The 22,881-nt window shown below is 41.9% G+C and overlaps 1 protein-coding gene across 1 annotated transcript in view; it reads left to right on the top strand.

The window, feature by feature from the left end:
• The window catches only part of BAIAP2L1 (BAR/IMD domain containing adaptor protein 2 like 1), a 558,841-nt gene that overhangs the window by 102,248 nt on the left and 433,712 nt on the right, over nt 1-22,881 (top strand). The window contains exon 2 of the mRNA XM_078665168.1: nt 7,467-7,542. Within this exon, the coding sequence (XP_078521294.1) occupies nt 7,467-7,542 (76 nt within the window). The remainder of the gene's footprint in view (nt 1-7,466; nt 7,543-22,881) is intronic.

Raw genomic sequence — 22,881 nt, 5'->3', positions numbered from 1 at the left:
GGGAAGAAAGGGTCATGAAGCATCTAGATGCCAGTAACATTTCTCAGGCACCAGTCACCTCTTCTCACCTAGTAACACATTTTTTCACGGTCTTGACCATTTACTATGACTGACTAGAGAAGAATATCTCATCGGAAAAAGAGGTTCTAAATATTACCTGTCATAGTCACATGCCGACATTGTTCAAAAGCCTCCCCTACAAATGAGATCCCATCAACATCTTGCTCTTCTATGTCAAGAGATAGCTCTTCTTATTCCCAAAGGAGCTATGTCTATTGAAACAAAGGATTTTATTCAGATTTCTTCCTCATAAAGAAAAAGTCGGGGGAAAATGAGACAGGGTATGGATCTTTGAATAAATTCATAAAGAAGCAACCGTTCAAGATGATTTCGCTTCATGGGATCTTACAACTTCCAAACTTGGGAGATTTTATGACTTCCATAGATCTTTTGGATGCTTATTTTAACAGCCAGGTAAAACAGAAAATAAATGAGGTTTGAGGTGGCAGGATGCCATTATCAGTTCAAAGTTCTTCCTTTCAGACTTCGATCTGTTCGCAGAAATGTCACCAAATGTATGGCACCAGCAGTAGCATTCTAAAGAGAAATTAGTCACGAGGTATTCTCATACTTAGACTACTTACTCATCAAGGGCCCTTCTTTCAGATCTTCAAAAAGGTCTACGATGGTTTGTAGGAACTTCTTCCAGGGCTCTGTTTAAACAAGGAAAAGTTTTCTCTGATGCCAGCCCAATAAATTAAGTTCCTGGGAGCGAATCTAAATACGGAGACATGCAAAGCATGCCCCAGGAAGGGACGAATAGAATGTTTAATACATCTGGTTGCATCCCTTTCAGAGAAAAAGTTCAAGTCCATGCTGGGAATTATTACCAAACTGCCTGCTACAAATCAAGCTGCTACAGCAACAACTGGATTCTCAGTGGGTTCACTCGCAAGGGTCTTTTGAGGACATAGTGTACATTTTATCACCCATGAGATAGCAATGGCATGGCGGAAGAGAGAAGCCAACATTTCCCCAGGCGTGTCTTATATTCGCTTTCACCCTCGTTTTACAATGATGACTGATAATTCATTAGAAGGGTGGGGAGCACATTTGCAGGATCTACAAGTTCAAGTCAAATGGTCTCCTCAGGAAGCCTGCATGCACATCATCCTTTTGGAGATGAAGGTGTTGTTGCTATGACTTCATTCTTTTCTACCCAGAATAAAGAATATAAAGAATTCTTAGGTGCTAGTTAGCACAGACAATATCACCAACATGTTTTACCAAAGCAGGCATGGTGGAGCAAGGTCAAAAATGCTATCAACACAAGCTCAACTAATTTGGAAATGGGCTTTTCACAAAATTTCCTTTATAGTGGAACATGTTCTAGGGATGGATAATATTTGGGAAGATTCCTTAAGCAGAACATCAAAAGATTGCCATGAATGGGAATTAAACCAGTCACACTTATTGGAAATCTTCTGTAAATAGGGTACTCAGAATTTGGATCTGTTTGCCACAGCTCAGAACAAGAAATGTTGTTTGTTCGCACGCAGGTTCCCATAGAAACACTCTTGGGGGAACGCATTCCAAATCGCCTGGACAGGAATTTTTTCTTCCTTTCTCCCTGGTTCCCAGGGTCCTGTAAAGATGAGACAGGAATGATGTTGTTCTATTCTAATAGCTCCAGCGTGGCCAAGACAATATTGGTTCATAGAGCTTCTTCTCCTCTTCAAACGGGCAAACATTCTGTTCAGACCAACATCATATCTCTAAGCAATGGACAAGGGACAAGTGGCTCATTCAATGATAAAGTTACTTAACTTATCAGCATGTCTCCTTAAGACAATGAATTTGCCTCTCTGAATATTGCTAAAGAATGCGCAGAGATGCTGGTACATGCTTAGGCCATCTCTACAGACCAATGCTATAAAGCAAAAAAAGGACTAGATTTTGTCGTTGGTGTTTATCTAACAACCTATACTCTTTTCAGTCTATCCCATAAGAAATTCTTACTTATTTGCTGTAGGATCAGGCTTGGCTCATACTTCAATTAAAGTCTATTTGACAGCAATATCAAGGTTCCTCAGAGGGAGTAATTTGGATTCATTTTGGTCTAACAGACTGATAAAAGAGTTCAAGAGAGGCCTCTTTAGAATTCTTCCTCTGACTAAGTAACCAGCGATCACATTGCAGTTGTAGACCGTTTTATCTCAACTAATGAAGTCTATTCAAACGTATTCATAAAGCTGAGTTGAAATAGCTTTCATTGAAAATGGCCCTTTTACTAACTCTTACTTCAGTCAGAAGAATTAGTGAAACTCAAGCCTTTACTAGATGTGATGCCTACTTGCTTTTCAAAGATGACAGAGTAATATTGTGGACTCGCGCTTATTCCGAAGGTACCAATGCCTTTTAATTTAATTGAGCTGATAGACTCGTGGAAGTCTTACAAAGATCCATGTACCATGGCTGAGAAACCTTTACATACTTTGGATGTCACATCTCTGAAATTTTATATAGGAAGAACAAAGATTTGCAGAAAGTAACACCAGCATATCATAGCCTTTTCTCAACCTAGGAAGCGTTATGCCATTTCGAATTGGAAGTATAGCTCGATGGGTTTCAGCTGCCGTTTCCTACTGTTGCAGCAAAATGGGATGACCATTGACTGGCAGTGTCAAGTCACACACTACAAAAAGTGTAGCTGCTTCTACAGCATTGTTCACAGGAGTATTTTACCCGAGATTTGCAGAGCAGCCACTTAGTCTAATGTGCACATGTTTACCAAGCATTTCTGTTTGGACTCTACTTCAAAACCTGACCCAGCACTGCGTCAGGCAGTTCTACGTCCTCTTTTTCATTGAGTGAGATTGAATTTCATGTATGATGAGTTATTGTTATATATATTTATATTTGGGGTTAGTCCACCCCTGACACCTGCACCAGCTGTGCAACATGCCCACTTCATTGGACTACTTTGGTGGTTATATATATATATATATATATATATATATATTCAGGCTACTGAACGATTGAAGGGCCACTTTTGCTTCAGGCTTACTAAGGCTTTGGATTGGTCGGTTACCGTGGTACTTCACGGCTGACAGCAACACTACTTGATTTTTTTTTTATTAAGGGGTTCGTTGGTATTACTCCCATACCACATATAACAGGTCTGTGCAAAACATTTCTACCAAGTGGCAATAAGACCCAGTGCTCGCCATTATTGACATCGGGAAGGATTCCTACGATACAATTTGATTACATGCAGGTACAGTTAGTTATTGTTGGAACTGCAGGCTACTGACTGCTCTTAACATTTGGGTTTCATTACCATCTAAAACATATGGTGATCCGGTACATGATTTCGAAGTTACGCATGACTAGTTTGAAAAACCTACGTCCGTTTACAGATATACAGAATCTTCCTTAACGCATTACTTACCAGTGCGTTGTGCTTCAAGGTGCCAGTCGTTTTTCGTATACCTCTTGACCATGAAAAAGTCAGTTGGACGAAACGCGTGTCGGCTGCCAGTGTTTTGTATATGAGTTTTGAGATGAAAAGAACAAGAAAATAAAGAGAAATGACTACTTGAAACAGACTCCCTTTGATAACTACTTTGGTTACTGCCTATGATACAAGATGGACTAATTTTGTGTGCCTCAGTATATGTGTATGCTTATGTGTGTGTGTGTGTGTGTGTGTGTGTGTGTGTGTGTGTATATATATATATATATATATATATATATATATATATATATATATTATATATATATATTATATATATATATATAATATATATATATTTCACTGAAAAAACTAAAGTTGCAGGGACAGTTATAGTTACCTGGGATTACTATAACTTACGCCCTTGCAATGCACTTCTTATGACCTCACCTATTACATCACTCATGACATGGTCATTAATATCTCTTATGACATCACTGATGACATCATCCACAGAACCACTCACACCCATACAACCTCTTGTACGCCCACTCACACCTACACTCACATACAAGTACTCACACACCCACTCACTTGCAGAGTGGTAGAGAAAGGAGATGAAGCCTCTGATCTCTCAGCAATTCTGCTGTGTGGGACTTAATGGTGGTAACAGGAGGGGTTCTTGGCTCCCCAAGGAGCCTCACCATCCAAGGGGGCTTCATCCCCCAACCAGTAGTGTGCCAGGAGGCGCGTTTGCAGAGTGGTGGAGAAAGGGGGCGGGGCTTCCCACAAGCTCTCAGCAATCCGGAAGTGTTAGACTTACTGGAGGTAACAGGAAGGGTTGTTGGCCCCCAAGGGCCCTCCGCATCTAAGGAGACTTCATCCCCCAACCACCTGTGCGCTAGGAGGTGCGTTAGCAGAGTGGTAGACAAAGTGGGTGGAACGTTGGATGACCTCTCAGCAATCTTGCTTTGTGGGACCTACTGGAGGTAACAGGAGGGATTGTTGGCCCCTAAGTACCATCAGCAGCCATGGGGACTTCATCCCCTAACAAGTTGTGCACCAGGAGCCCCCTTTGCAGTGTAATTTTAAATAGGGGGAGGGCCCTCCAGTGACATTCCCCCAGGGTTGGCCTATTATTTATTTAAAAAAATGTAAAGAAAAATATCAGGGAAACAACCCCGGCCCATTTCTGTCCCGGGGGGACCCATCTCCCATGGCCCAGCCTTTTGGCAGTGGGGGAGGGGGGCTGTGCGGCACCCCTCCCGATAATGGGACTTGGAACCCCATTCCCCAGGGCCCCGCATTTTTTATACAATGTATTTTTATAAGGGGAGGGGGCCCGCACAGCTCCCGTCCCTTGGCTGATTTCGGCCCTGGAGGCCCCATCTCCCGGGACTCAGCCTTTTAAAAAAATATATATATTTATTTTTATTCGGGGAGGTGGGCCACGCGGGGGCAAGTGCTGTGTGGAACTAGCTGGAGATAACAGCAGGGCTGCTAAATTGAATTCTATTCATAGGCCTGCAGCACTCATTGTACCACCCACTTCAGTAACCTTTTAAAACATGTGCCAGGCCTGCCTTTGCAGCTTGTGTGTGCAGTTTTAAACTTCCATTTATCTTGACAAAATAAACCTTTTGCCAAGCCTAAACCTTCCTTTTTATTTCATATAATTCAACCCTACGAAGTTCCAAAACAGCCTGTAGTGCAGGGTTCATTGTATTAAAAAAGTTGCACTAATAGTGAAAGTTTTACATGTCCTGGTAGTGAAAAACTCTCAAATTCGTTTTTCACTATTGTAAGGCCTACCCCTCTCATAGGATAACATTGGTTTCCTTATTGCATTTAATAAGTGATAAGGTTTGTGTGGTAAGCAGGTAGGAATTACGTGTTTGGTGTCTGAGGAATAGTCATTTAAAACCCTCTTTAATTGTAAAGTTGCATTTTAAGTCACAATTCTGAAATTGCCACTTTTACAAAGTTGGTACGTTCTAGTCTTAAACATTTGATGCCTGTAGCCAGTTCTTGGGTCACATGACTAGATGTAGTTGGCAGTTGGCCTTTGTGTATTTCCTCAAACAGCATCACCATGGAGGTCGTTGGCAGGAGGGGCCATCCTAGCTTAAGGGGTGGGGAGGCGGAGCTGTCTCCTTCCACCTAAGAAGCTTCTCCCACTTCATAGTGAGCACCAGTTATAAAAAGGGGACCCTCAGACACACTCTTCAGTACCCTCCTGGACCTAAGGATACTACAGAAGGATGCCCTGCTGCTTGATGCCTGCCCTGCTTGCTGAGAAGGAAAACTTTACCTGCTCCCTTGATCCCAGGATGACGTGACTCCAATGGTCAGTGTTCTGAGCTACAGGAACATAACCAGCTCTAGAGGCCTCTCTGCAATGACCCAGCTGAACTTCTGCAACTGGCCCTGCCTATGCCCTGCTGGATTGAGTTTCTTATCCCAAAAGGTGCCCCCAGGTCCTGGACCCTTGGCGTGGCTTCACTTGAGCTCCTCCTCAAAAAACAGTAGAAATACTGAAGTTTTGGGCTCTTTGCGAACAGGCTTATTTGCACCAAGATCTTGCGGCCCGCCAGCGCGAAGTTCTGGTGAACCCGGCTCTTCTTTCTACAGCAACCATCTTTGACACCGGACAATTTGAGATCTGCACTTTACTCTACATCCTTGGCAGCCCATGGTGGCTGCCAGCGCAAATCTTAATCAACGACCATCCATGATGTCTGACGAGATCTTTGCGCTATAGCGATAACTATCCATTACGCTCTCCCTGGTCCTTGCAGACTCCTCCACTGCAAACGGAATTCTTTGCACTGGAATTTAGATGGTAACTTTGTCAGATGGACTAACTTTGTCCCTGTATTTGGCCTGCACTCCATCAGGGTCAGCCTGATATTGTGCCTTACACCTGTTCTCACATGACCAGATACCTACAAGTGATGCTTTTAGGTGCTATACTTATCTTAAATCTTTGAAATTGATTATTTCCGGTTCTGCTGATTGGAGTTCTTTTGTTTTGGTGTCAGATAGTTTATTCAATTTTACTCTATTTTTCTAAATTGGTTGTGGGATTTTTCTTGTGTTGTTTTTCCACTTTATTAGAGTTTAGTGCTGCATTAATACTTTACATATTCCTTCTAAGACAAACCTGACTGGTTTTGTGCCAAGCTACCAGAGGGTTAAGCACAGGTTAATTTAGTGACTTGTGGTTCACCCTGTGGCTGTTGCTTGAGAAGGGCTCACAACCCCCTCAACCGACAACCCAATTTCCCACAACAGGGCTGAATTCATTTTTTCATGTTTACTCATGAGTGACCTGTCCCCAAAATGGCTACTCATTCTTGGTAGATCCCAGCTCCTGCTATGCCCTGGCCTCCCCTACACTGTGCCTCTTCCTCTAAAGCCTTGGCGCCAGCGCACTAGCATCAAAGCAATGGGAATAAGCCAGCCTAGAGGGTGGTGTCAGGTGCACTAAAAGTGTATGAGTGTACAGGTTTCTCTTCTCCTGCTCACATATTTTTATTTTGTTTCTGGCTTAAGATCTCAGCTCAGCTTTACCATAGAAAAGTCAGTCATGTTTATTTTGCCAGTGATTGTTATTAATTTTGTGCACTATATTCTGAACTGAAACGGTACCAACAGTAGATTTTGCAATGCTGAGTGTTTTTCAGGAATAGACAAAAAGAGCTGCAACTTGCTAGACGCTCTAAAACTTGGTAAACAAACATTTTTTTTTTTTTATCTCCCATACAAGATACAAGTGGTATTTCAAGTGCCTTAGCTAAATTAATCTTGAAAAGAGTGTGTTGTTGAGAACAAATTTAGATACAGCTAATTATTGGCTTTGTGTGGTATTGTCTCAATTCCAGTATGCATTTTTAGTATATTTGTTATGCACAAGTTTTAAACATTTTATGAGGCATGGAAAACAGAAAAAATAATGTTTCAATTAGAAGTATAAAATAAAATATGTATTATCATGTTTGTCTTCCACCAGAATGTCATGGAACAGTTTAATCCAGGATTGCGGAATTTAGTTGTTCTAGGAAAAGTCTATGAAAAATCTGCGACTGGTACGTTTTTGATTTAACTATTGGTTTAAAAATGTTGATGTGTAATTGTTTCTTGTGTAGTTCAATCACATTTTGTAAGATCTTGACACCAGGTTTGGCTACAAAACTGTTTTGCCTTTTTTTCACTTTGGGGGGCATGGTTCCCTGCAACACTGAATTTAAAGGCCTACTTAAGATTTGGAGTTTTACAGTTCTTCTGGAATTCAGATGGCTTGAAGGTTTTTGGTGAGTTTGAACTATTTAAAACAAAATCTCTTCATAACATTTGTACTTCTCTTCTGGTCCTTTAAATTGTTAGAACACTGAACTGAGTGGACTGGCAGCACGCCTAGGTCCAGCATGCAAGCTCCCTGAATGTACATCTATACAAATGAAGTATGCAGTTCCTTAAAGTTATCAAGAAAAGAAGCGGGTAAAGCAGTAAGTTGGGGGAGGTCTGAGCAAGCACATCAGGGGGATATGATTGCTCAGAAGCAAGAGCCATCACACACCCAGATGGGAGTCCTGCTTCATCGGGCAGCTCCTTGTTGGGCCAAAGCTGCAACGCCCGGGCAGCAGGAAAGTCTCTTAAATAAGACTCTGTGAGGAAGTGTGAGTGGAGGTGCTGTGTGCGAGTGCGATATAAAAATAACTGAGAGAGACCCTAGGGGGTTTTAATACGTGAGATCTCTAAATAAAAACAAAGGGTAGCTGTGTTGGAGACAATGATCCGGTACTGTAGCAGGGTTTCCGTTCTCCCACAGAACTGTGCACAGAGATTTGGAACCTTGGCGAATTAGGGTGACCCAAAACTCACCTCAGTACCCGAAATCCCCTTACCGAGCTAGCTACAGTGTCTCATTGGTCATAACAACACTCCCAATGTTTAGACAAACCAGAACATGAACTTACAATACCTCGGGTTACGTGGAACACATGAACACTCTTTCGTTATTCAATCATTTCAACCCAGAACGTGGAGTAAATGAGGACACGTGCACATTTGAAATATTTATTTACTAATGCCGTTTTCTCAAACGAAGTATCTTAGATAATACAAGGAAACATATTATCAGAAGCAAAGTTTTCAGCATAGTTACCAGTCCATAGAAAGCAAAAGGTGACAGCATGCTATTATGCTGAAATGAATAAGCGTTAACCACACCTAATTCTCACCCTCCCTAACTAGTATATTATATTAATATATAAGAAGGTCTCTTTGGGTTTTAGCAGGGCGGGCCCATACCTCAAGATCCTAGTATGAAGAGATCACATCTGCTTCCACCAGCTCTCTGCATGCGAACTGCATCAAGTGTGTGTGTGTGCGCTCCAAGCATTGCAATATAAAACGCGCCTAAAGCTAGAATTTGGCAGGAGCTGCACTTATGTTATGTCTATGAAGGTGCGGAGATCAGTTCTCACAACAATCTGTGTCGTGTTATCCTTGTAGCTTCAGCACTCACTGTACAGACATAGTTTATTAAGCAAAGCTGATTTGAGAGCAATAACATATTATTCTCATGTAAACTACTAGGTTGAAAGCTAAATCAACAATTATGTATCGTGTGCAGAAGCAGCAAAAGGAAAAAATGGCGTTTGAACTTATAATGAGCCTATGCTAACTTAACACAGTATTCAGATTAACAGTAGCTATATGACAGTACAGCTCACAGAGAAGCAAAAACGTGGGTCAACATGTTTCTTGCCATAGAGAGTCCCTGAAGATCCGGGCAATTCATCAAGACCATGTAACCTAATCAACAGATGATGGGGGTTATAGTAGTGGAAATTAACAACAATACCCAATCACAATGTCACCCTAAAAGTGTAGGGTATACCTATAAGATACCTAAAATCAGACCTGCAAGGAGAAAGAAACCTACAGAGATTGAGAGGTAAAACCATGATGGGTATTTAGCTAGGCATACCCCAAAGTAACATAGCAATGAATTAGGCAACTGTAGTAGACAAATGAGGGTAGGTCCAATGCTATGACTCTGAGTTCCTGCAATTGCATGTGCATTTTCCTCTGGAAGTGGTTCCACTTTCTGCTGATAGTTAAATCCGGAGATTAGTGCCACATCTCTCCAGGGACGCTTCTGTGGTGATTACAAATTCGGGGACCTAAGTTAAGAATGTTTTTTGGGATAAGTTTGCTCTCTGTATCCACCATTGCAAGGACGTTCTAATGAATGTCTCATGAATGTCATGAGTAATCTGAATGACATAGTTGAATGATCCTTGAATTTGTAATAATTGCCTTTCTTACTTTCCTTGCAAGGGTCTCATGTGAAGGCGGCAAAACTAAAACAGACTTTTTTCAGAGTAACTTTTGTGCTAACTGCTGAATACGTATTTACCTTTCTTGTGAGGTAATTGCCTTGTCTTGATTCGTATCCAGAACTGCTCCCAATAAAGTGAACTTTGTTAAAGGTTTGAGAGAGGATTTTTGCGTGTTGATGATAAGACCCAGGTCATTGAAAAGTATTAGACTGGTTGTTGAATCTCTTGCCTGCAGAGACGTGGCTGCCTTTATCAACCAATTGTCTCGGTATGGGAATACCTGTACCCCTTTTACCCCCAAGTGAGCTGCCAGTGGAACCAGACATTTTTGTAAAATACGGGGTGCCGAGTTGAATCTGAATGGGAAGTCTTTGAATTGGCAGTGTCAGACGGCTATCTTGAATCTTAAGAATTTGTGATGCTTTGAGTGAATTGTGATACGGAAGTATGCATCTTGGAGATCTAGCGCTGTCATGTGATCTCCATGATTGAGGAGAATGCAGGATAGCTTGAAGGGTAACCGTGCTGAAGGATTGTTTTCTAAAATATTTGTTGAGTTTCCAAAGGTCTAGGATGGGGCACTAGTCTCCTGACTTTTTCTTTATCAGAAAGAAATGAAAATAGAACCTGATTACCCTCCGGGTAACAGAAACCTCTTCCATTACCCCTTTGTGGAGCATGGTTGATATTTCTCGCAGGAGTAGATGTAGATGTGGAGGAGGTGTCCATTTTAGGGGAGTATTTAGGGTTTTTATGGTGAACCCTAATGTGTGTCCATGAGTGATTAAATTTAGCACCTATTTGTCGCTCATTAATTATGACCATTGAGGCAAGTAGATTGAGATTCGACCCCTAAATTGTTTCAGTCAATTGCAGGGGGCAACGAGCACCGGTGAATGGCCACTGCTTTCTGGTCGTGTCTCCCCCTGAGGAGACTGATCGATCAATATTGGCTCTGACAAGGCTGTTATTGCTGCCTGTATGGTTGATAACCTCCTCTGTAGTAGTATAGCCCTCCCCTCTTGCTCCCTGAGAGTGGTGTTTATTTGCAATGTTCCTAAAGATCTGCCAGTGTCTGTATCAGTTTTGATGACTTGTAGAGTATAGTCTGCATGCATGTCAAATAGTGCTTTACCATCATACAGCATGTTGAGAATTTTGCTTTGTATTTCTGCCCTGAATGATGTTGCCTTTAACCATCCCTGCTTCCTAAGACGGGTGCACCAGCAAGTTGTCTGAAGCTAGTTGTCGATATGTCTATTACACAGTCGATTATTTCTGGAGAGATTCTCTCCACCTCCTGTAGAAGGTTGTTTGCCTCTCCTTTTATACCCTCTTGCAAGAGGTCAATATATGTGGCGGTATCGGACCACTTCTGCCTGTCGTAGCAGCCTAGTATAGCCAAAGAATCAGCTGCTCTGGCAGTAGTGACTGCCACGGGGAGAAGAGTTTTCCAATGTTATCGAATCTACGACCGTCCGTCTCTATCTGGTGGCATGGAAATGGGAGCAGAAGGGTTCTTTGAGCGACACTGGACCGTTTGCGTTAGGGCTGAATCCGGCTTGGGATTGCTTATTAAAATTGCTGTTAAATCATCAGGTGTCTTATATTTCTTGTCTCGTCTAGGCAGCACTGCCAATACTGTAGCTGGATTTTTCATTGTTTTAATGCCTTCCTTCCAAATCAAATCAATGATAGAAATGGCCCTAACCGATTTCTTCATGGGCTCTTTAACGTCGTAAAGGAAGCAATCCAACTGCTTAGTCATCCATGAAAGTTGGAACCTTTTAGCTGCACTTTTTATTAAATTGTAGAAGCCTCCGATGTTGTTCCGATGGAGAATTCACTGGTGGTGGCACTGGTGGAAATGATGTTGGAATAAGGTAGTCATCCCATTCCTTAGGAATCCGTAATCTCCCCTTTTTAAGTGCATTTCCTTTAATAAAGGAGTAGTAGGTTTAGACTGAAACTGTTCGGACAACATTTTTTCTTTTTTTGGATTTATGAGTATTTCTCTGACGTTTTTGTCTGTCCTGATGACCCATGATGGCTCTTTTTCATTGCATTTTTTTGTGACCTAGGAGGCACTCTCTCACTCGACCTAGCCCTTTTACTGGGTTTTTCAGTCTTTGAGGAATCATCAGTATCCTCCTCGGAGAGAGGGTTGTCCATAGATTTTAGTTTTTGCATTCAAATTATTAGTCTTCCCTCGCTGTATTTTAATGTCTTTTGAGAAAATATATGGCGTATCTTACAGCCCTTTACCTTATGTTGAAGATGTGGACAGTAGTTGTACTCCTTGTGTGAATCCTCTGAGTGCTGCCTTTACTTTTCCTTGTTGGTTCTGATATGGTTGTTAAGTCAGAATCTGTATATGTAGGTCTGATTGTTTTCTTGGAGTGAAATCTTCCTCCAAATAGAGAAAAACTGTAGTAAATTGAGCGGAGCTCAGGGAGAATCCCATCACATGACAGCTGTAGAAAATCCAAGGGACTAAAGCCTCAGTGGTGAGTGTTCTAGAGGGTGCTATTGGCTGAACATTGTTTCTTCTTAAATGATGAGGATAACCTATTAAAGTGAATGTTTTTCAGCACTAACTGCTACGAATGTCATTGACTATTGCTTTCTATAGTACTGTGGGACTCCCACTTCCACGTGAAATAGTTCAAGCATGTGAATCTATGAAAGATCCAATACTGGAGAACATGCTGACTGACGTTTTTACTTCTCAGTGAGCTTTACCGGATCATTGTCTCCAACACAGTCACCCTTTGCTTTTCCTTACAACCAGAGGCCCCACGTATAAAGTTTCCTTAGGATCTCTCTTACTTATATTTATATCACACTCGCACCAATCCACACACACTGCACCTCCACTCACACATACTTACGGTGCCCTTTTTTAAAAGACCTCCAGCAAAGAGGCCGTTCAAGGGGCCCGTTGGGCATCACAGTGACAGCCTAATGAGGAGCTGCCTAATGATGAAGCATGACACCCATTTGTATGTGTGAGGGCTCTTCTGAGAAATCCAACCATCCCTCCCCCATGAATCTGCTTGTTCTGGTCTTTTTAGACTTACTGCTTTACCTGCTTCTTTTCTTGTTAACTTGTAGGAACTGCATACTCTATTGGTATTGATAGACATTCAGGGAGCTTGTATGCTGGACCTAGGCAAGCTCCCAGTCCCCCCATTTTTGTGTTCTGACTTCTGTATGGCGACCCAGGAGTCTGACATTGTTTATCTACTTATAGAAGCTACAGAATAGTATTATATCCTGTGTCGAGACTTCTTTCTTACACAGATATCTGCATACTTCCTCTCTCTCCCTACGGATCACTTCCAATCCGACAGGCATGTCTAACTCCCTCCACACACATTACCCTGAGTGTGGACGATAATCAGGGCCTCAGTTACAGCAATGACATCGCAGCTGAAAGTCTTAGAACCCCATCCCTATTGGGAGCTGATGGGGCTACCCCATCAGCCAGCCACAATGAGAACTAGAGCTCTATTACTGCTCTCAAGAAACAACATGTGAAAATAGCTCTTCATGGAGTAATCATGACCGAATACCTCAGAGGGAATATTTCTCCAAATGGCCTGTTAGTGACAAATGCACCATGTATCTTAGAAGATGCCATCTTTGGAAACGAGTGGTACCAGATCACCTGGAAGTGTACCAGGGACTGGTTGTTCTTAATAATCAATACCAAATACCTCTCTGAGGCTGTGATCATCAAGATCAATATTGCAGAACATGCCCTAAAAATAGGAGTGTTGAATCCAGCCTACAAATCCAATCCGACAGAGATCAATAAGGAAATCCATGAACATAAAAATATCTTGATGCAGGAGAAAATATCAAACCTCCAAAAGGGCATCAAAATATTTGATAAGGAGAAGGTCTACCCCCTATATTAAAGAGGATTTCTCAGCAGGAGGGGGCAGCATCTCCTCAGTCGAGCGTAGTACCAACCAACCTAGGAAGAACACTTTATTCAGTAGCAACTCTAGCACAGAAAGGTGGGAAGCAATGATGGTCGACAGGGCGACCCCCTACTTCCTCTGTATGGGTTTCCGGTGGCCCCAAATCAGGGAGCCCCATGTTCACCACCCCAAATCAAATCACTACCCCATGTTCCCCCACGGTCCCCAAACTACCTTTCCTCAACCCTTTAACCAGACTTTTGTAAGAAGAGGTTTGACAGAGGCAAAGGAAATGGGGGCAAAAACCGGTCCAGTGCCATCAACCTGAACCCCAGATGCAGATGAGGAGTCAAACAAAAAGAATTTGATAGTGAGCTTATCCACCTAGAGGGGCCGTTTCTACCATTAGGCAAGACTAGGCGGCCGCCTAGGGCGGCAAAAGGGAGGGGGAGGCAAAAGGGGGATTATTTTATTTATTTGAACCTACAAAAGTAAAGCTAGGTGGCCACTTAATCTTGCCTAATGGTAGAAACGGCCGTGCTCCTACTGCAACACTTCACTACGGAGATGAATGAAAACCTGCTTTGTCTTTCCGCCCCACACCTCCCTTTGTTCAGCCCCTAGACTGCGACCTCAGTGCCCAGGGCACAACAATGAGCACATCCCCAGGGTCTAGGAATGATGCCAAGCCGCCCGGGCCCTTAGGGGCATCGTTTGCTCTTTGCAGTACTGTCAGTTTAACTGGCTCCTTTATTGCTGAAAAAAGTGCAATTAAATAAGGGGTGGGCGGAATCTGCCAACCAAACTTCGCTCTCTTCTTTCTCTGCTGGGCGGTAGTTCCCACTTTCAGTTACTCTAATATTTTGGATTTCCTTGGCTCCTTTCACGAAGCGCCCTGTTGGGCTTTGTGGCGCTCGAGACGTCCCGGTGTGAAAACTTTCAATTATTTTTCATCAAGGAGCTGAAATAAAATGGATTTGGTCCTGTGATGTATTCCTATAGGTTCTGAATCGATCCCCCTATTCCTGACCCTATTCTGGTTAGTAAACTAACAAGTTAACTAGTAATCAACCCATGAGGCAGAAAATCCCCATGATGCAGATACCGTTATCTGACGCAGTCACACTACGGCACAGGAACGTGTTATCTGATTAGGTCATAACGCTTGCGATCTAATTAGACAAGCGATATTCCTCCAGCCCCTGATAAGGCATACGGAGTTCTCATAACAAATCAAACCTATGACAACCTGGGCAAAACCCTGCGGCCATTGTTTTGATTTCACCGAGAACTTCAGTAAAAGAATGTGCAACGAGCAAGTCGTATGACATCCTTATTGACGTATCTATGTCCATCCTTACGTCAATCTCGGCACCTTAAAGGTATAAATATTACCGATCTTGCCCTATGCAAACACACGCGTGGTGACGAGACGGAGCAGCCATACTTGCCGAAGCCAAGAGCAGAGCAGACCCCGCTGGCAGCAGCCCCGCCTTCCTGACACGCTGAGAGACGCGCTGACTTCTCCTGCCGAGAAATCCAGCCCCGGCGTTTCTGGGTAGCCCTCGCAGGCAGCCTGGAATATCGAGACCAGAGAGAGAGATACCATTCCTCATTCATCCTAACTTCCAGGTACAGAACTGAATAACCCCTCACAGAGAATTCTTAAGTTATTCACTTGGCAAAAACAAACTTAACTTAAACTGTAACTTTCTATTCCCGCCCACGTATTAGGCTTAGGTCAGGTACACGGGGTAGGCGTATCTAGAAACACCAGTTGAGTACGTTTAGTCAAATGTATATGTGTATGTAATATATTTTATTCATTTTAAAACATCTTATGGCTTAGAAACCATATCAATGTTTTTACAGTATTATTTTATACTATTGCTTTTAATGTATGCACTTTACTTAACTATAAGTATTGCAATAATATCGATCCATTTCTCTTGTACGAGAAAAGAGACTGATCAATAAATAACACCTTTTTATTGAACACGCCCGTCTCTTCCTTTTCTCTACATTCTGATGAGACTAAGAATGCACGTACTGACTGAGTAAAATAAATTGCCTTTTGTTCACACGACTCTCGAGATATACTCTTGATTAGGGGAGAGCAAAGTTGTCATGTTCTATGGTTGTCAGAAACTAAATCCCTTCTTGTCTAATCAGGGGAGTTAATTCTTTCCTGAACATTCGAGAAAGTTTCTAGTGAACTCTGAGCTAAGCTGGCAAACCCAAAACTTTAAGTCTAGTATCGACAGTAGTAGACCTAGTTAACGTCTGGTCTAGGCCTTTACTGCTGTAGGTATTATTCCAATGCGCAGAGCCTATTGGGATGATAGGAACTACACTACATGGCGCCCAACGCGTTTGGAAAGGGCGATAAAACTAACGTAAGACATTTAGAGTAACTCAGTCGTGCTTTCTCACTCAGACCCCTTTTTCCACAATACTCCAAAGACGTCTGGAGTGGGTGAAAGGTTATATCCGCCAGACCTCGCAGGAGGGAACTCCTATGTATGGTTCTTGGTATAATCAACGTTGAAGGATAAACAGTTCCAAAATATTGTGCATCTAAACTTTGTTTCCATAAGAAACCTGATCTGCAAACAAACAAAATAACCATCCTGTCAGTAAAATGGTAGACAGTGATGAAGAAAGAGAGACAGTTAGATTAGCAACTGAACTCGCAGCAGCTGATGCTACCATGCAAGACGCAGACCCGGATATAATACTCATCCCGGTCATCAAAAGGAAATCTATAACCATAAAACTTATAGAAAATGGACTGACACCTAGAGGTGGCACAGTCATATTCGTAATTGAGGCACACGAATATCGGCAGACAGAGGTATACTATTCATGGATAAATTTTCCAGCAGCAAATCCTGTAACAAAGTACTTCCACTATTACAAAATAGAGGAACCTCCTGAAACGTACACTCCTTTCGAGGAGGTGGAAGTACCACTCAAATTTCAAGAGCATTTGCTCTTATTTGATGGCGCCCTAAAACATAATAATCACATCACCAGGCTCGGTCCTTTAGGTAGACCAGGAGCAACGTGGCCGGTCCTAGCCGGATACACACCACATCCAGACATCGATGGGATGTCTGCAGCAGAGCTGTTAACACAGCTAAAACAACTAATAAAAATACACAGACAATTAGTCCAATATGTGATGCGGACTTCAACAATTCAGCCAGCGATTAAAATTCCACAGCTGACCCCTCACCAGGGGAACACAAATAAAATTACACCACAGAACATCCAGTCCTGCCTAGGTAAAGTACCGGCTAAACGGGAACAAATACCATTCTGGTTGGCACAGAAAATTACCCAAATAGAGGCGGTGTTTCCTGACACCACCCCATTAGAAAAACACAGGATTCTGACTATCTGTCTTCCAATGGGAATCGCACCACACATTGAGGACTGTGACACTTGGGGTACAGTCTTTGCTTCCATCTACACAAAAACGCACGGTGTTCCATCCATTTCGGTAATACCAGATGTGCTAAAACAAATTCAAGACGAATATGGTCCTGAACCCGCTTTAACTCTTGGTATGAAATTACTGAAAGACTTCAAGCAGGTCTCGGCTATATTACTAGCCAACATAAAAGGTGAAGCAGCAAACGTGGCGATCCGCCAGAGGTTAAAAGAGACAGATATAGCAGACCAACCAGCGGAAATTGCCAGAATCATAGAAAAATCCTATGAGGAACTAGGTAGAGATAGTTTAGGTGGAATACCAGTAAAACCGCAACTAATTGAAAGTCCAGAAAAAATATTTTTTAATAATAATTCTACATCACCAAAAAAGAACTGGGATGGAAACAAACAATCCAATCCTAAAGAAAAGAAATTCCAGTCCCGAGGAAGGTCTCCTAGGCGAAGAGAAAAATCTCCGAACCAAAGACACAGGTCACCCCAGAGTGACCCCTCTGGGAAAAGATATAACCTTAGAAATAGGGATAATATTAAAAAGCCTGATAGATATCAAGACATTGATACACGTCCCTCTCAATCTTTTCAGACTTCCTCGCAGAAATCGGAAAGAAGAGGACGATCAGAACAAAGAGAAGAGCACACCAAGTCCAAAGACAAGGAACCTGCTCAACTAAAAAAGAAATTACAATTTCCAAAAAAGAAGGTAGCCAGTATCAAGGTAGTTAACAATGCCGAGAATACTGAGGACACAACTGAAAAACGGAGAATGGGCTCAGACAATGCTAGACAGCGCAGCAGAAGTGAGCATAGCTCGCAAAGTCCTTATGAATCATCTGGAGACAGTGGACACGAATGAATATCTTCAAGTGGAAACTGCGGACACCAGAGTTAGCAAACCTCACAAGATATACGAAATAACATTACGTATAGAGGGAGATAAGACTAGGAAAATAAGGGGACTATTTTGGGATAATCTCTCCAAGGGTTATGATATCCTTCTAGCTGAAAAAGACTGGCCACCAGAGTTTGTCAGGGAGTGCCCTCATGGCGAAGAAGTAATTATGCCTGCCTTCTCAAATCATATCCCAATTCATAAAAAATACACACTTGCTAGAAAGTGGGCAGTGGCTTTAGCTCCTGCTTTATATAAAAATCACGTGGGATGGGATGAGGATTCTCCTCCTCACAAAATCCAGTTAAAATCACAACCTACTGCACAAAGGCAGTACCCAATTAAGCAAGAAGCTAAAAAACAGGTAAATGAAATACTAGATCAGCTAGAATACCAGGGGGTGATTGAAACTTGCACCTCACAAATGAACAACCCTTTGTTTCCGGTCTCCAAACCAGACAATTCATATCGTCTAGTTTTGGATTACCGACACCTTAACACATGTTGCAAAACTTTTGCAGTGCAAAACTCACACAGTGCTGCACTAATGAATAACATAGTGCGCAAAAAATACAAAACAACCTTAGACATCTCTAATGGATTCTTTTGTCAAAACATAGCACCAGAGAGCAGATATTTAACTGCGTTCTCAATAAATGGCACTCAAAAACAATTCTGTCGGTTAGCCCAGGGGTACAAGAACAGCCCGGGGGTATTCTCAGCGAGAGTAACCGAATTACTACAACTATATGATGATGAAGCATTATCTTATGTCGATGACATTTACTTAACAGATGATGACTTGGAGACTCACTTGAAAAGAGTGAACACCATAATACTTGGGTTCGCTGCAGAGGGTTACAAATTCAACTTTAAAAAATCCAGAATTGCCCATCTGACAGTCCTATTCTTAGGATATGAGTTATCAAGTGAAGGCAAAAGCCTGGCTGACAATTTCCTAGAGAAATGTGCCGTACTCCAAGCACCTAGAACACTAAAAAACCTACAGTCGATTCTAGGCTTCCTAAATTTCGGAAGAACATACATTGCAAATTACGCAGAAAGGGTCAAACCCCTTTATGATCTGATAAAACCAGATTTTAAAAAATCCAATTGGACTCAAATACACACAGAAATATTGAGATCCCTACAAACAGACATGCTAATTAAAACAAAATTAGAAACACGTGATAACACACGCAATCTTGTGATTCGAGTCATCCCAGGGAGATGCGGATTCACATACCTGACCTCTAATGAGGGAGAAAAGGTACCAATTGCATTCAAATCACACTTGTACACAGAAGCTGAACAGAAATTCAGCACCAAAGAAAAAATTGTTCATGCAGTTCAAACCGCAATAGCTAGAGAAAAAGATCAAGCGGACGGTAGACATATCACAGTCAGAACAGCAGAATCAGCCTTTGAGGCACTAACAACACCGTGTAATTTACCAACAACAACATTGAATCCGGAATGGATACAATGGGTGAATTCAATCACAACGGACAAAGTGTACTACTACTTTGATCCAGAACTAGAAGAATTAAAAAATCTAGAATATGAAAAAACATATCCTCTGCCAATCGATATTCTGCCTTTACGACATTACGCCTGTGTAATTTATACAGACGGACATGCTCAACCCTCCATTTGGGGAGAACAAGCATACAACCCCACATGTGAGATTACAAAAGAAGTGTGGCTCGGAGGGAAACTAAAACCTCTGTTAACAAAAACACACTCAGTAGAAACTAATTCAGAACAACAAACTGAAATATTAGCTTTGAAAATGGCGCTAGATAATGCGGATCGCGAATTCCCGACACTTATAGTGTCAGATTCATATTACTGCGTCAAATCATATAACAAGGATTTGCAGACATGGATTCAAAACGGTTACAAAGATGACACAGGTGCAACAATAAAGCAAAAACTGCTTTGGGAACAAATAGTTCTTTTACAAAAAGAACTACCAAAGACTCACGTGACACACTCACTGAGTCATCAGCGTGATGGCGTTCACGTTGCAGGGAATTCATTGGCTGAGACAGCCACAGCGGCAGCCACTAAATCGGCTCCCGTAGATCGAAAAAAGCGTACATTAAAATACATTGACGGTGAAACAGTGCTGGCAGTGAAAACATCATCAAAAGGCGACTGCTCAGCGTTACCGATCAACTATCCACTCAATTATACATACATAATCGATGCAAACTCCGTCCCTTTTGCTCGAATCCCTGGAGTGGGGGATAGAGTGATTCCAAACATGGACAGGAGAAACTTGTTAATCGCGGACGCACATATGGGCGAGGGTCTCAGACACCTCAAACTAAAAGATTCTCTGGAAGAATTACAATCACGGTACTGGTGGCCAGGCATGAGCCTGCATCACACCATGTTTGTCAAAAACTGCCCAAACTGCAACAGAGATCGCAGTGGGGAGAGAAACAGCTTAATACCTCGTCGTTCTACTCCAGGAAAAATCAGGAGTAAAAATGAAGGGTTGCGATTAACATATACAGGCTAGTTCCACTTATAATGTAAATCACCAGCACTCGGCTGACGTCCGGACTGTTATACAAAGATTTGCGAGTCTAAATGGCATATACGCTAAGAGCATGCTACGTTTGACCATTGTCTCCACTCTAGCCCTCAAGCCTGATGGGAAACATGGCCAAATGAGCATAGCACAGCGGGAATCTTCTCACTTCCTTCCTGAGGGTACGGGATGGTGTAAAGAAAAAACCAAGGCATAAAGCAATCTATAGCGGAAAGGATATTAGGTTCGGGAGCTGGGTGGGTCAAACATCTAATAAGTGTCCAACGTAGTCTCAATAACTTGCCAAGAAATTCTCTGAAGGGATTCAGTGCGTACGAATTATTATTTGGAACTAGGATGTTGATCTCTGACATTGATAGTCAGACTTCAGTGGTAGAAGAAAAAAGCTTTGATATCAAAGACCGTTTGGCTATTTTGCAGGACTTAAACAAAACAAGAAAAGACCTGAGCAACATAAAGTTGAAACAACAGCCAACAACCACTGAAGAACCACCACCTGTCCCAGCAAGACCTGTCTGGATTCCAAAAGTCGGGGATCTAGTCAGGGAGAAGATCGCGGTAAAGAAGGAATTTGGGCCTTCTTACAGAAAAGCAGTTCCTGTCTTGTCTGTCAGCGGGACAAGATCAGTTGTACTACCGCCACTTGCTGGTAAAAAGGAGAACCGAGTTGTATCCATCGACCTGGTAAAACCACAATCATGTGGCCGATAACAAACAGTAGGCCAAGTGGACTCCCTATAAGTAGCAGAACACCAAGGTTTGCTACCAGTACAGAGGTCCTAACGAAGAGGCTCATCACATTCGAAACGCCTACAGAAGAACAACAAGGACTATGCAACAATGCAATAGAACTCAGACCTCTGAAAACCCAAATAAAAACATTTAGCAGAGACACACCAATCTATAATGAAGTACCAAGTGAAAATGCAAGAAACAGTAATCCTGAAGCAATTGGAACAATTGACAGAACAGCATCCGGCTACTTCATAAACTTCGATGATTCCTCTGAAGGCTTCAGTGAATCAAAGACACAGCCATCATCAAAAACCTTTAAAGATAAAGTTAAATAACTTTTGAAACAACTGAAAGAAACATATCTGATTTCCCCATGGATTGAATTTTGGGTGGGTTTTGGTGCATTTATCCTCATACTTTGGCTCATCATGGTACTAACTTTGGGACGCTTCATTGAGGGAAAATATGCTAAAATGGACACAGCAAGTCAGAAAATCAACTTGATCCTCAAACCACACACATCTTCACACGTCGAGAAAAGAGAACTTTCTTCAGTCAACTTCACAGCCAATCCGATACCGGGTGGGGTAGCCTGGGACAACACTGACTATGAAATTTATGGTCCGGTCGAAATCCTGAAATATCCACACCAAATTAAGATCTCCTTGAGTGACTTTGTAAAACCAAACTCATTTGCTGATGATTGGGACTTCGAAAGCATTAATAATATGATGTCTGACTTAGTAATGTCTGCTAAATTTACCAAACATGATTATTTGCAGGGTTCTACAAATTATGATAGTATGTACTGTTATAACCACTATGGTAACCATTTTTTACATAGATCTGCACAACCTAGAAATGTTTTAAATTATAATCAATGGGAACATTGTGCAACACCTCCAAAAGGGAGCTCAAGAACCGTTAACGACAAATACTCATATTTTTCAGGTTTTAACACAAGTAATGCTGAAACATTTTATTTTAAATTGTCAAACAAAACAGGGACCAAGACCATGATAACCAACACAAAATTGTTATATTCAGACTCATTCTTTGAAAAAATGAATACTTTTGGGTTTGATTATTGGGACAAAAATGTTGAATTGAAAAGTGTTTGGGGTACAAAAGAATGGCAAGTACAGGGTATAGAAGCTTTGTTTAGAGCCTGCATGATCCCAGAACAAATGATATTTTTAAATGACACTGTTCAACAAACCACCTGTCTTGGCCTAGCCAAAATCAAAGATTTAAATAAACCGTCTATTCCGAAGCCAACAATGTTTAGCAACACTTCTACAGATGAAGAGATAGACGTAAACCATATATTAAACCAAAACAGAACACATCCTGATTGGAAACAGTGGTTGATCTGGCCCACAGATACTAATAACTGTCAAGACAGATTCCTGAACAAAACACAGGGGTTCAAAATGACCAGGCCAGACCCTAGATATCCTCAAAGACATCACCCAGGGATAATAACAACCTACAGTGTGGGC

The sequence above is a fragment of the Lissotriton helveticus genome, chromosome 10 (assembly GCF_964261635.1).
Source record: "Lissotriton helveticus chromosome 10, aLisHel1.1, whole genome shotgun sequence".
NCBI lineage: Eukaryota > Metazoa > Chordata > Amphibia > Caudata > Salamandridae > Lissotriton > Lissotriton helveticus.
Note: the sequence above shows the minus strand (reverse complement) of the source record. Positions and strands in the feature narration are given on the sequence as shown.